At 36.1% G+C, this 15414-nt stretch overlaps 2 protein-coding genes across 2 annotated transcripts in view; one reads left to right on the top strand and one right to left on the bottom strand.

The window, feature by feature from the left end:
• si:dkey-154b15.1 (uncharacterized) overlaps positions 1-15414 on the top strand; it is a 110354-nt gene that overhangs the window by 89317 nt on the left and 5623 nt on the right. The window lies entirely within an intron of this gene.
• On the bottom strand, positions 634-11693 carry si:dkeyp-92c9.2 (uncharacterized protein LOC571482 homolog). The gene is made up of 2 exons (XM_051136453.1): positions 11213-11693; positions 634-8232 (listed from the first exon to the last, which is right to left on the bottom strand). Exon 2 carries the CDS (start codon positions 8104-8106, stop codon positions 7147-7149), a length of 960 nt encoding a protein of 319 aa, XP_050992410.1. The 5' UTR covers positions 8107-8232; positions 11213-11693; the 3' UTR covers positions 634-7146.

The following is a 15414-nucleotide window of genomic DNA, read 5'->3' as shown; positions in this document are numbered from 1 at the left end:
AATAAATCGAAGTCACAAGTTTGAAACAATGGCTCCAGCATAAATGACTCAATTGATTTGGTTCATCTGTTCCTCTTTTCATATCTTCAGCCATACACAAGACTGTCAGTACTACATGGCTTAGCTCCATTGCTTTCTGACATTAACTGAAATAAGCAAAACAGGTTTGATGTTTTTTTGAATTGCGGGAATCTTGCGGGAAAAGATATGTGCTTTGACAAAAATTAAACACTTATTTCATAGATACATTGTCTTTCAATAATTCAAGTACTTTTCAAGTACCTCTTCAGGAATATTACTATTTTCAAGGCTTTTCCAGGCTTTAAATTTCAAAAAGTCAAATTCAAGTACTTCAAGCATTTAAAGCACCTTGTACGAACGCTGTATTTATTATATGCTATTTATTATTTTAATATCATTATTTTCTCCCCATTACGTAGTAATAAGGACTTGGAGATTTTCATTAAAATAATGTCACATTTTAAAAAAAAATAGGTTTTAATGGTCCTAAAATAGGCTTAATTTTTTAATGCAAAATACAATATCTTTGGATTATTTTATGATGAAATATAATCTTTATTTCATCAAAGAATTTGTTGCATGAGATTTCCTCAGTAACAAAGCACAGACATATCATTTGAATACTTTATTAAATAATTATAATCAAACTTAAAAAGGAAATTCCACCATCAAAAGTCACATTTACATTTTTTTTTCAAGTTTTCCAAACGACAACAGCATCACACTGTGAGCTACAATATATGCATGTGTATTATTTACTTCCAGAGGGAAAAGCTCAAATCACTCTGAAACGTGTTGTGCCTAAAAGAGCACAGGAGGTTTCAGAAGCTACACCAAGGCTGATGGTGGTTTAAGGAGAGTTAAAGAGCTACATGACCACAGTCTTGAGAGGTTTTGTGCCCAATTAATGAGCTCAGTCCAAAATAATCCAGATTGGCTTGCTTTCTGAAAGGCCTCCACCAAAGGCCTTTGTGGCACAGCATATTGTTCATCAGTTTAAAGATGTCAAATAAAGCTGATAGATAGTAGAAAAAAACTGATGTCTGGCAAAAACAGAATACATTTTGTGCTGAATGAGAATCTCAATCTATCTGATGAACTGACTTGGTAATTTTTCATTTAAAAAGTCTCCAATTCAAGTTTAATGTGCAAGTTGATGTTTGTTTGAGCTTAGTCAATCAATGACATTAGGTTTGGACTCAGTGCTTTTTCCAGAACCCAATTGGAAAATATATTTTCAATTACATTAATGCAGAAATAACATACAGAAGCTTTAAAGGGTGTATAATGCCTTAGCACTATCAGAACTTGATGTTTATAAACGTCAATATTCAGAGCAAAGGTACCCAGTATATTTGCCAAGGTGCACAAAAGAAGCTGTCACTGAAACCACATCAAAATTCACAATGCAAACAGAAGTCTGAAATTAACATTATAATACTGCTGACATTAGATTTCCCGAACCTGGGATAAGATGATACGATTTTTCAGTACAAATAATAATTAGAATTATCATAAAAACACAAACAAAACATTCTGGAACTTCCTTTTAACCTTAAATTGAAATACAAACTAAAAAAACACAATTAACTTAAAAAAAAGTGTCAAGTTGACATGTACACCGCCACAGTAGCAATTCCTGAATGATATACATGCATTTTTTCAGTAATTTCATATTGATACAAGCAACATATTTACACCACACTGGATATGTGTCGGTATCCAGACTCTACATGGCGTTCCTTTTGTATTCTACATACATTTAGCAGCATTGAAAACATTGATAAATCTTAGTAGCCGTAACTCATAGAGCAACTGCAGTGTACGATAGAATATACTTAACATCCAGTTCCTGAGTGTCCATCTACAACTTGTAGTGTCTTTTATTCAGTAGTCTAAAACTTGAAATTCACATGCCAGTCTGCTTCGTTGGAAAATCCATAGGGTTTTGAGGTCTCTGTGTGCTTGTTTTGTCACATTAAAAATCTCCACGTACAGCAATCGATGAAGCGTTTGAGTTGTAACATGGACGCTTGTGCAAGCGCATCCTTCAAAAGAGTTTGCACATGGTTTCAGGTCCATTGATTGACTGGCAACAGAAGAAATGATCAAAACAGTAGCATCGATGGCAGTGGAAAATGGCTCATGAGTTATGATTATTCTAGCCTGAGTAAATCAAAGTCTCTATAATCAATCCTTTTTCGAGTCATGGCTTTCCTTGGGTTGCTTTATGTGTCATAATCAAAGCGATATTCAAAATCGCTAACATTTAGGGAGGCGGTTTATATCCAGATCAAGGCACAAATGTTTCACATCTGAAATATTCATCACCATTCATCACAAGTATGGAAACTAGAATACTTGCTGCCTTCAAAACATCTCATATTTATGAGATAATCTCATGAATGCCACTACAATGTCATAATTATAAGTAAAAACCCTTGCTTTCTGAATACAGACTGTGTCAATGAAAGAATCATGTGTGTATTTATAATATATAAGCTGTATACAATTTAGTTTGCATATATTTTGTATAAATTGATGGGGATTAGTGATAAAGCAAATGAGTTACACACCTTACACTTCCTTTATACTGTCAGGAAGTATAAAAACATGAAAATTGCCCAATTAATCAATTTCATTCCAACCGAAATCACTGGAACGTACATCATGTCATAAACACAATTTGTAAACTAAGTTCCCAAGGACCTGAAGGCAGCAAATATTCCAGAGAAATCCCAGAGCTTCAGTACACATGGGTGAAAAACAAAGAAGAAACAGTTCCAGCGGTGGCGAATAATTGGCGAGCCAGACAGGAGGTGTGAGTGCAAACAGTCCTAGATAGAAACGCCGCACAAGCCCATTGCTGAGGCCGCGCACGCTATCTATGCAACAACGGCGCTCTGTCAGCTCTCTCTGTACACAATAAGGGCAAACTAAATCACTTTAACCGAGGCGAGGACAACAAGTGATGTGTTTGTGAAAGGCGAGCGGGATGGGGGAATCATAGCGGATCAGGAGGGATATTTACACCCTATAGTATGCCAATCGCTTGTCTGTAGCCACAAGTTCCTGTAAATAACATCCTCCCTTGAGGCTGAAATGGAAACGACTAGAGGCTGAAATGGAGAGCTGTAGACACCGACTCTCTTTATAGGTACTTCCTTTATGCAACTGCATCTTCCCTGCTGTTTACCACGGGAAAAGTACTGAGTACAAAGCAGCCTGTGCTGGGGTCACAAATTAAGCATGGTAACAAATTGAGGAAAACAACTCTAAGTGTACTTGGGCTTATTTTAAAATGTTCAAAAAAAGTTCACCTGGGGATGGCATTTGGTTTAGATCACAACTTGTTATTGCTAGTCAAAAGTATGTGGTTTAGCAGGGACTTTCTCATTCTAAAGCACATTAGATTGAGGGAAAAATGACGGAGTGAGTCATCAATATTTATTTTTTGCTTTCTTGGAAGAGAAAGACTGTGATTTTTAAATTTGCATATCTGCTAAAAGCTACTTTATCAGTTTTTGAGCTAACAAACATGGACTAAAAGCCAGTGTAATCTGGATTTCATGGAGTCTCTACAATGTAAAAAAACAAACTTAAAAAAAAAGTTGTTTTAACTTAAAAAAGTAAGTGTTCGTGCTGCCTTAAAAATGTAAGTTTAGTCAACATGAAAAATAGTTAAAAATAGTACTACATGAAAACGTGGATATCTAAGTTGAGTAAACCTAAAATTAAGGCAGCACGAACACTCACTTTTTTAAGTTGAGACAACTTTTTTTTTAAGTTGTTTTTTTACAGTGTACCCTTGTGAAAAATAAGTAAACTTCGTAATACTAAATTAAACTGTATTATAGTTTAATAATATAAAAATTATATTCAGAAACATGAGTTTCATAAATGCTTGTCAGCACATTTTGCAGTACATTATACAGACAACATTATAACAGACTACAGTTAAATATACACTGTAAACAAGTTATTTCAACTTAATATAATTTGTTACCCCACTGCCTTAATTTTTTTAGTTTCGTCAACTTGAAATTTTAAGTTACTTAATGTTAATTTAAGTGAAACTGGAATATTTTAGTTGTCTAAACTAAAAAATTTAAGGCAGTGGGGTAACAAATTATATGAAGTTGAAACTACTTTTTTACAGTGTATAATCAAGTACTTTCCATGTGCTTTAGTATGTTAGTTAAACATTAAAATAAGTGTACTTTTTAAAGCATGACAAAATTTTATTAAAACATGATTTTTTAATTTAACACTTAAATGTGTTTAAAAACAGTCATGAAAGTGTCTATATAAGTATACTTAAGTGGCATTTTATATTAAGTATGTTCAAAAAACATACTTTTAACATTTGAAATACACTACAAGTGCACATGCAATACAATTAAGCACACTTCTTTTTCACAAGGGTAAATGCTATAAGTGAAACCTTGGTTTTTCCTTCAATCCCTCACAATTATTTTCTAAAAAACTATTTAAGCAAGTACTTGTTTAAAGCTCACAGTTCTGTTTTGCTGTGTTTGTTACGTAAGATCTGTGTAGTGCGCAGTCAAAACACAAGATGTGCTTTTTCTGCTAGTTTCAGCAAGAGAAATCTCTGATCTGAGTGGCATTTTGTTGTTGTGGCATTTTCAGCTCACTCTACCCAATTGCTGGCAAGGATCAAAAGCGGATTATCGCTTCAGCGTGTGGGAGAAGGTGCATGCATATGCACGTGCATATCAGTGCATTCACGATTACTAGCCTGAAAATGTATGTGTAGTACTTACAGGTCGTTTGAGCGAGCATGTGTGCTCACATACAAGAGCATGTGTGGGCTGAAGTATGCGTTTAAAGTCGGCTTTTGCGGGGGAGCCGGAGTATGGCGCCCATGGCCCTGCCTTAAAACGCCACAATGAGATTAACGAGTGCTTGCCGTGCCACATGCTGCCGTCCTTGCTCGTCTATCTGAGTGCTGACACCTGAAACCCTGACCCAGAGAGGAGGGCATCTGTTGAATCTGCATGTGCATGCGTGACTGTCAGTTTGCGTGTTTTATCTATTATTCACTTTGTCATTTTTGCAAGAGGTTACAGAGCAGGTTTTGATGGACGTTTATGTTTTTTTGGACTTGATTAATCACACAAAACAGCACTTTTAGTGTGTGTTAGGAAAAGTCAATAAATTGTCAATTTTGAGCACATAAATCTGATGTCTTAAAGAAACTAACATTTACATCAGCGTTAGCCACACTAGATGTAGACACAAGTCAGCAGCAGTAATGTGACCGCACTAGAGAATCTAGGCCTCTTTGTTCGTTTCCTTCACACTCTAAAGGGAAAGGATGCATTCTTATAAACTTGACACAAATTTTCAATGACATTCTGTTGCTACACAGATGTCAAGACATGGACAGGACATATACTAGTGTATATGGCCTACATGGATTAGCCATTCAACCTACAGAGCTTGATAGAAAGCAGAAGCATTGAGAACTGTGCATGTGTGTGTGTGACACTAATCTGTTAATCTTGTTAATGCCATTGCAGCTGGTGCCCTAGCGTCCAGCACATGAAATAAAGGAAGGACAACATGATAACCAACAGCTGTTGACGCTCACTGTTTGCTGTCCATCACTCAGATGCACTCCTACTAAAATGCTCTTTGTTGGATGGTTTCTGTTGCAGTTTCTCTCAGACCAGATGTCGAAAAGGTAGAGGAACTGAAATGTTTGGTAAAGGAATCATAAGTACTTTTGAAACAGGCTGGTTTGACAACAGTGTAAATAACAAGACGGACAATTTGTTCCTTCTTTTCGACATTCATCCCTAAATTATGGCTATATGTGACTCTAGACCACAAAACCAGTTGTAAGGGTCCATTTTTTTAAATTAAGATTTACACTTAATCTGAAAGCTGAATAAATGAAGTTCCACTGATGTATGGTTTGTTAGGATACGACAATAGTTGGCCGAGATACAACTGTTTGAAAATCAAAAACATCAACATGTTGAAAAAATCACCTTTAAAGTTGTCCAAATGAAGTTTTTAGCAATGCATATTACTAATCAGAAACTAAGTTTTGATATATTTACGGTAGGACATTTACAAAATATCTTCATAGAACATGATCTTTACTTAATATCCTAATGAATTTTGGCATAAAAGAAAAATTGATAATTCTGACCCATACAATGTATTTTTGGCTACTTAAGACTGGTTTTGTGGTCCAGGGTCACAAATTTAATTTTTAAGACTGGGAATGCTCTTTATGTACAATTTAAAAAAATAAAGTATCCAAAAGAGACCTCCAAAGGAAGTTTTTGTAGTGACATGACAGAAGAAGCATTTTGGGTTTAACAAAGAATCTTTCCTTAGTATGAAGAACTTTTTTTATAATCTGAAGAACCTTTATCCACTACACACTCTTAAAAAAGGTTCCTAAAGGGTGTTTTTACAACAATGCTAGGGTGTCCAAACTTGTTTCTGGAGGGCTTAGTTTAGTTTAGGCCTAGTTTAGCTCCAACCCTAAATAAACACACCTGAAACAGCTAATCAAGTCAAGTGTGCCGGAGCTGGATGGAGCTAATCTTGGCCCTCCAGGAGCAGGAATGGACACCCTTATCATAGAAGAACCATGTTTGGTTCCTCAAAGAACCTTTCAGCAAACAGTTCCTTAAAGGAACATTAATCCTTAGAATGAAGAACATTTTACAAATCAAAAGAACCTTATTTTACAATAAAGAACCTTTTGTGGAAGTGGATGTTAAAGGCTCTTCATAGAACCAATAATTCCAATAAAGAAGATTTTTAGGAGCGTATATTTACTTTTATGCTGTTTCTGCATCCAGAAGCTTACTATACTTTCTTCTCCTGCTGAAAAGACCATCACAGATGGTCATCAGCATGATTCTTAACTAGTATAACCACCAAAAAGACTGTGTAGTTCAACAGTTAGACCAGCACCGAACCAGCATACACCAGCCTGGACATTCCCACAGGTGTAAGCTGATCTTTTCAGAAGGAATATGTTGACTCATGACAAGGCATGTGGGGGGCCAGAATGATGGAATGGAGGTGTGAGAGGTTGACAGTGTCACTTTTGCAGAGAAAATCTGCTTCGTCCTCTTTTCACCGATCCAGAACTCTAGCGTAGTCCTGCAAAGCGCAACCTCCTTCGCTCTTCAGATCGGCGAAGACCTGCGTGAAGAAATGCGGGTCTGCGTTGATGCGCAGCATCTTGGCACTGGTGATGTCGATAATGGCCAGACAGCGGTCCCAGAATGCTTCTTTGGCCGCCTCCACCAGGAAGGGCTTGAGCGGGTACGAGATCTCGTTCCCCATGTAGGAGTACGAGAGGTACAGGCAAGTTAGGAGAATTGCTTGGAGCTCATGCTCTGAAGACACCACGTCGCCATCCACCACATCTCGGCACAGCATGTACACAAACACCACGTTGGCTGGCGTCACGAAGGCCTGGTCCTGCCAGCCCTGGAGCAACAATGAGCGGTCCACGGCGCGCAGCCACAGGACCGGATCGGCGGGAGAAAGGTGCTTGAGCCGATAGCAGCGGCCGCACAGAAATTCTCCCAGGCAGCGGAGCAGCTCGCTAGTTGAGGCCTGGACGATCACGCGCTTGGGCGAGGAGGTGCATGTCGGCGGGATCTTCTTAACAGAGGAAATCTGCTGCGGTTTGCCGTATCCCACACCCATCCCTACGCCCAGGCCCAGACCGGCTGGACCATCGTAGCTAGTGAGGTTGGCGCAAGAGAGAGACTTCTTCACATTTTCACGGTTGAGGTGCAAGACCGGATCCTTCTGGTAGATGTTGTTGTTGTTGAGAGGAGCCCCGACGGCCCCTTGACCTCCAGGATAAGCTTTTTTGGACTCTCCCCGCTTCTTGGTGGAGGCCACTAGGCGTTTCCAGGTGAGTGCGGGGAGAAAGATGGAGTGGCCACGTTTGAGGCTACGGTCCTTTTGAGTGTTCAGTGAGCGGCTGCTCAGGCTTGGGTAATGGCTTAGAGAACCAGGCCGGTCGTCATAATAACCAGGTTTTCGAGGACCCGGCGAGAGGGACAGTACGGTACCCATGAGTCCACTAAGATGCTGAAGCAAGCAGCTGTGTGGTTTGATGTGGCTCAGAAATAAAGTGCTCTTGCCTCACTGTTTGAAATCTGGAAGGTCAAGACTGGGCTGTTGAGGGGTACAGATGAGTTCCTGAGAAGATTATATGTACAGCATTATAATAAATAAATGACATTAAATGATAGTTAATAAATGTAAATTCATATGAATAAAGCATTTTTTGGTTAAACACAAATAAACCAACAATAAAAATTACTTTGCAACATTCATATCGGTAATGTCCATTTATAATTTTACAGTGCTCATTCTCAAACTGGTCTTTTTGGTTTCTTTTAGAACTATTTTTGGTCGCACATTAGTTTTGGGACCAGTTCTCACTATTAACTAACTATTAACCATGACTTTTGCATTAATGAACTCTTAATTTGCTGCTTATTGGGATAAGGTCAAGGAATCTAAATAAATAAATAAAATATGGTCTTGCAGAATAAGGCATTAATATGCACTTTATAAGTACGAATAAACAGCCAATATGCTAGTAAAAGCATGCTAATAAGCAACTAGTTAATAGTGTGAATTGGTCCCTAAATTAAAGTGTTCCCTATTTTGCTGACAAAGAACAACTTTTGAGACCCTGGACCACAAAACTAGTCATAAGTAGCACAGGTATATTTGCAGCAATTGCCAACAATATGGGTCAAAATGATCGATTTTTTTATTGCCCTTTTTTTTTTTATGCCAAAAATCTTTAGGATATTAAATAAAGATCATGTTCCATAAAGACATTTTGTAAATCTCCGACCGTAAATATATCAAAACTTAATTTTTGATTAGTAATATGGATTGGAATATGGAATTTGGACAACTTTAAAGGTGAATTTCTCAATATTTTGATTTTTGTTTTTGCAGCCTCAGATTCAAGATTTTCAAATAGCTGTATCCCGACCAAATATTGTCGTATCCTAACAAACTATTCATGAATGGTTTCAAAAAATTGATGCTTATGACTTTTAAAAACGTTTTGTTGTCCAGGGTCACATATATGATCCTACTGGCCTTTTTTGGCAAAAGCATAAGTTACTTAAAAGTAATTATTCACCAACACAAATATTTAAGATGATCATTTTTTTCTTTTTTTCCAAGTAAGTCAGTTTGTCACATTGACCATGTTAACTGAACTAGTTCACCCAAAAAAATATATATATCTGGGTAACGCTTTATAATAAAGCTCCATTATTTAAAGTTGGTTAATGCACTTACTAACATTAACTAGCAACGAGCAATATCTTTCTTTAACATCAGTTAATAAAAATCTCAGGTTTAATAAATATGACCCTGGACCACAAAACCAATCTTAAGTAGCGCGGGTATATTTTCAGCAATAACCAAAAATACATGTCGATTTTTCTTTTATGACAAAAATCATAATCAAATATTAAGATCAGATAATGTTCCATGAAGATATGTTGTAAATTTCCTACCACAGATATTTTGAAACGCAATTTTTGATTAGTAATATGCATTGCTACGAACTTCATTTGGACAACTTTAAAGATGATTTTCTTAATATTTAGATTTTTTTGCACCCTCAGATTCCAGATTTTTAAAATAGTTGTATCTCAACCAAATATAGCTGATGATATTGACATGATGCATAAATCTCAATTTAAAAAAATTTACCCTTATGACTGGTTTTGTGGTCCAGGGTCACTAATACTATTAAAGAATTGTAAAGTGTTACCAAATTCCTTCATCATTTATTCTGCCTCATGTTGTTTCAAATCCTTCTTTTTATGCGTAAACAATGTAAAAAAAAAATAAAAAAAAAAATAACGTACTGGTTCACATTCAATTTAAAAAAAACTAAACCAAAAATTCCCCAAAACACAAATGCAGCACAAAAGCATTGTAAAGGTGACTCATACAAAAAGTAATGCAGTCATTCTGTGCAACAAAAGAATTTAAATTTAGGTAAAAATTTTAACATTTGGAATCTTAAAGAAATTTAAATCTTGGTAATTGCATGTCCTTGCTTTCCTCTGGTATTTACAATAGTTTATGGTGAAGTAATATTTAAGTTGTGAAGTGATCTCTTGTGACTGTTCTTTTCAATGAATCAATTAATTCAATGACCAGTCCACAAAACTGGTCTGAATGATTTGTTCATGAATCCAACTGATCCGTTCCATTCGCTGATGACTCACTCACCCAGTCGTAGCAGTTACAGCTCATTGGAAGTGAATATTAATATTATATAATTACTTAAATTTCAATCTGTTCAAACAGATGTTTTTTTTTAAGAAGTTTTCTATGAACTAGATTTATTAATGTTTACTACTAGATCATTTTATGGTATTTTGAGTCCACATTCATTATTACTACATAGGAAAAAGAGTGAACTGAACATTAATAAAAATTTCTCCATAGAACAAAGTCACATGGTTTGAAACAACATTAGCGTGATAAACCAAATAGGGTACTAGGAAATGTTCATCTTCTCTCTCAAACTACAGTTTGTCATGAAAATTGCATTAAATTATAAAAAACAAGCATTTTGGCCAGTGGTCTCAGACTTTTTTGCACAGATTAGATTTTCTTATCGTTAATCTTATTGTTTTTTTTTTTACTGATAATACCAGCTAACGAGCCTCTTGAGAGAACAGGGCAAAATCTGACCTATTTAACTTGGACTAGAGAGGGTCATTAGAACCACTGGTTAAACATGTATAATCAAAACCCTACAACTTTTTTTTTTTTTTTTTTTTTTTTTTTTTTTTTTTTTTTTTTATTTGCTCTGCACATACATTTATTTTTACTTCATTTTGCTTTGTTCATATATTACACATTACGGCCCAATAGTAATGAATATAGAGCTGATTGTATTTGCATATCCTATTTTATTACAGTGAAACAATTAAGCATAGATTTTTTTCTCTTTTTTAAAAAAATTCTTTTTTTGATGACAGTGGTGTCTAATTTCAAATAACTAGTTTTATAGCGGTGACAACTTTACTAACTACAAAAATCTGTTATAATTATTATTTTTCAAGAACTGTGATTGTACTCTTTAGGTTACCATGGTCGTTTCCCATGAGGCGAGTGTTTTGCTCACCTGTTCGGCGGCGGACATCGGTGGCGCGCATCAGTTCACCCCTGCGGCTCACTGCATCCCGCACATCTCACACACGAGCTATTAATGCAATAATGTTTGCATTAAATCCTTCCTTTACGAAAAACTTGACAGCAGAGTTAACCTACGCGCATCCAGGAGCAGCTCTTCTCTGTGTCTGCTCGAGCTACAAACAAAGTCCTTGATGTCGTTCCTGTTTAAATATGTCCATTATCCAGAAATGCTGCTCGTAAAGTGTCCTCATTTGAACGGGAGGATTTACACCATATCAAACTTTCGTGGCAATGCAGTTGCATCCCTCATAGTCCGTTTCATGCACTTTGAACAACCTGCTGATGAAGTCTGAGCATGTTTGGGCTAGTTAAAGAAAAGCTGTCAAAAATGTATATAGGCTATGCAAAGACGCGGTAAAACAAATAGGCATTTGTCGGAGTGTCTCCAGCCGGTCCGCTGACAGCAGGAGGAGTTTGTGCTCTGGTCCTCTGTGCAGCACATCACACTGTGTTCAGCAGAAGCTCCTCCTCACGACATGTGACGCACCGCTAATATCATCCTATTCACTGCACACAACAAAAATCTGGACAGTTAAATGACACGTAAAATGTTTTACTTCTACTTTATACAATCTAAAATAGCATCCACAAACAAACCGTTTAAAAGTTGGGGCCAGTAGCCTAAGTATTTGTTTGTTTGTTCATTCATTTATGACTTTGTTAGTGAACAAATCTTGAAATAAAAGTATCGCAGCATTCATAAAATGCACAACTATTTAATAATAATAATAATAATAATAATAATAATAAATGTTTTTTTAGCCTCAAATCAGCATATTCAAATGATTTCTGAAGGATTCACATGACACTTAAAGGATTACACAGTGTCTGCACTTTTCAGAACTGCACTTTTTGTTCACTTACAGAACAAAAAATGTACAGAAAATTTACTCACCCCTATGTCATCCAAGATGTTCGTGTCTTTCTTTCTTCAGTCGATAAGAAATTATGTTTCTTGAGGAAAAAAAATCATATAGTGGACTTTTATGGTGCCCCCAAGTTTGAACTTCCAAAATCCAGTTTAAATGCAGCTTTAAATGACTCTAAAGGATCCCAGCCGAGAAAGAAGGGTCTTACCTAGCAAAACGATCGGTCATTTTTGAAATAAATTGACAATTTATGTCATTTTTAACCTCAAACGCTCGTCTTGTCTAAGTCTGCGTGTTTTTTCCGGTTCAATACGGTTAATACCGTTAGGTTATGTCGAAAAATTCCTCTCTCGTTTTCTTCCCCAACTACAAAATCGTCCTATATCGCTGCAGAAGTATCGACCCAGTGTTTACACAGTGAACATGCAAAGTACATCAAACGTCCTTTAGAAAAATAGGTAAAACAGCGATGTAGGACGATTTTGATGTTGAAATAGAAAACGAGACGGGAGTTTTTCGACCTACCCTAACACTATTGACCCGGATTACACAGACTACTCATGCGCGTCGCAGAGACGAGACAAGATGAACGTTTGACGTTAAAAAGTATATAATTTGTAAATTTGTTTCGAAAATGACTAATTGTTTCGCTAGATAAGACCCTTCTTCCTGGCTGGGATCATTTAGAGCCTTTTGAAGCTGCATTTAAACCTCGTTTTGGAAGTTCAAATTTTGGGGGGGCACCATTTAAGTCCACTATATGGAGATAATTCCTGAAATGTTTTTCTCAAAAAACATAATTTATTTACGACTGAAGCAAGAAAGACATGAACATCTTGGATGAGAAGGGTGTGAGTACATTATCTATAAAGTTTTTATCTAGAAGTGAACTTCTCCTTGGAAGTGGGGCGCAATGATGCTGAAAATTCAGCTTTGATCATAGGAATAAATTACATTTTAAAATATGTTCAAACTGAAAATTATTTTCAGTGTTATATTTTTGATCCAATAAATGCAGCCTTGGTGAGCACTTGTACTAACAGCGTGATATGACCATATTAGCACAAAAACTGTTATAACACTTGATTACAAAATGGCTCAGGAGTGATTTGGAGGCTTGGCAACTCAAGCAAACAGGTGCCTATGTGAGTGATGTTTTTGTCAAGAGTGGACATTTTCATCATTTAGCAAACCAGTGTTGGCAGCACATGCTTCCCTTCGGCGTAATACGGATTTATTACCTGGGCATCAGCCCACAGAAATTAATATTTGCGCGGTGCACTGAAAAGACATGAAATGTGTAATTTGCAATGATAAAGGGATTGTGAATAAAATCTCTGTCTTTTTCAAGCCATTTCACCCCCTGGTGGTGATAGATCAGCAGGATGGGAGGGAGAAATAAGTATAGTGAAGCTTGCATCCTATCTCTATATTTTAAACAATACAACTTTCGAGAAAAATAAGTGCTTAATTTTTAATAAATATGCACTTAATGTCACTTCAGATCTGTGCTAATAATATAATATTAATTAAACAAAAGGCCACTCAAAGCAGGTCACTTTCATTGCTGTTTCTTTTATTGTATTATAAAGTGCAATTTTAAAAAGTGTGTAACATCAGTACACTTTTTAAAATTGCACTTTATAATACAAAGCCAAATTGAAAGTTGTACACTTATTGATGTACTGACTTACTAAAGCACATGTAAAATCCAAGGGTAGAAGACACGTACTGAACCCCAGTCTGCATGACGGTGGATATAAATAGTGACACACTTGAATGTGCAATCTCAAAAACACGCTGAAATCAAAGGAGTAGCATACTAACCCTGAAAGAAATTTGTTGTTTTCTGCAGTGTTGTATTTTAGATTCAGTTGTATGCTGCCCTCTAGTGGTCACATGCAAGAAAGTCTAAACATCTATAGACTATGACTTGGATTTTAACTCTGCTGCAGTCCCTTCTTTCTCTGCTCTACAGAATGAGAGAAATTACAGCTGACATCATTTAAGATGACCTTCTCTCATTATTTGAACTGTATTCGAAAACACTGTACTTGATTGTTACTTAAAATCAGGTGAAGTTTCTGGTCATATTACATGTTCCCCTATATTTGATTTCCATTTTTTTTTGCCCTGTTGTTTTTGGCACTTGAAACTTGCAAGACACGTCCAGACAATTGGATAATTTCCTTCTCTTGGCCATTAGTAAATGAGTGAGAGAGGAGAAAAAGGACATTAAAATGACATCACGAAGGACTGTAGTATGATAACTATGCTATTGCAATGCCTTTAGGAATAGTATAATAGGAAATGCATAAGTAATATAAAACTTCATTTTTATGAATAATGTATGAAAGAACCTAGATGCATGTTCATTTGAAACATTGATGACAGTCTCAAAATAGCCAAAACTTGCTCTTCTGCTCTTTGCTGAACTTGTATTTTATTACAGCCATACATACATACATGATCAAAAATAGAAAACATTATGTCCCTAACAATGACCTTATTATTTTTTCTCTGGCTTCCTGTCTCAGTGACATCAGACCTGTGCAATCATGTGACCTCAGTCAAAGATAGACCGTTAGAATACAGTAATACTGTATGTTTATGCAGACTAGATGGAGCAAAAATGTTCCTCATGACACAATATCCCAGATTATCAGATCATTCAGCCTAATTATTTTATTTAAGTTTCTCTACGGTGGATTTTATGCTTTTCACTGCAAAGTGCTGCTGATGCAGTCAAGTCATGTTGTACTAGCATTCACTGAAGATACCAGAGTTTTTGTTACTCTAATGTTTCTGTCTCAAACATTGATATATTTCCTTCTTTATGCTGTATGCTAAAGGATCTTAGAAATCGAATGCAGTTCTATATGTCACAGTTTGTGTTAACTTTGTGCTTTCAAGAATACAAATGTACTGTAATTCATTTGCATGTGTGTAAACTCCTGCTAGTATTACAGGAAACACTTGTATGAATATGTAAATATTCAAACACTGAAGAAAACAAATTGGTTGATTGCAAATCTGAATCTGAATACTGATCTGGGAAAAAAAAAAAAAAAAAACATTTTGTGAATGACTAATGATACTTTATTCAAGAGGAAGCAAAAGCCAGGCAGCGTTATTTATCTCCTAACTATTATATCAAATAACAAGTTTGTATTTCTTTATGAGCATTAACTCTTTCCCCGACCCGTTATTCATGAGACAACGCTTTATACACTTGGGGCGCTATTATGCAGCACAAGAATGA

Source organism: Labeo rohita, chromosome 19 (genome assembly GCF_022985175.1).
Source record: "Labeo rohita strain BAU-BD-2019 chromosome 19, IGBB_LRoh.1.0, whole genome shotgun sequence".
Taxonomy (NCBI): Eukaryota; Metazoa; Chordata; class Actinopteri; order Cypriniformes; family Cyprinidae; genus Labeo; species Labeo rohita.
Note: the sequence above shows the minus strand (reverse complement) of the source record. Positions and strands in the feature narration are given on the sequence as shown.

What these genes read in the sequence shown, in the direction of transcription:
- si:dkeyp-92c9.2 (XM_051136453.1), bottom strand. Translation starts at nt 8,106, where the DNA reads ATGGGTACCGTACTGTCCCTCTCGCCGGGTCCTCGAAAACCTGGTTAT.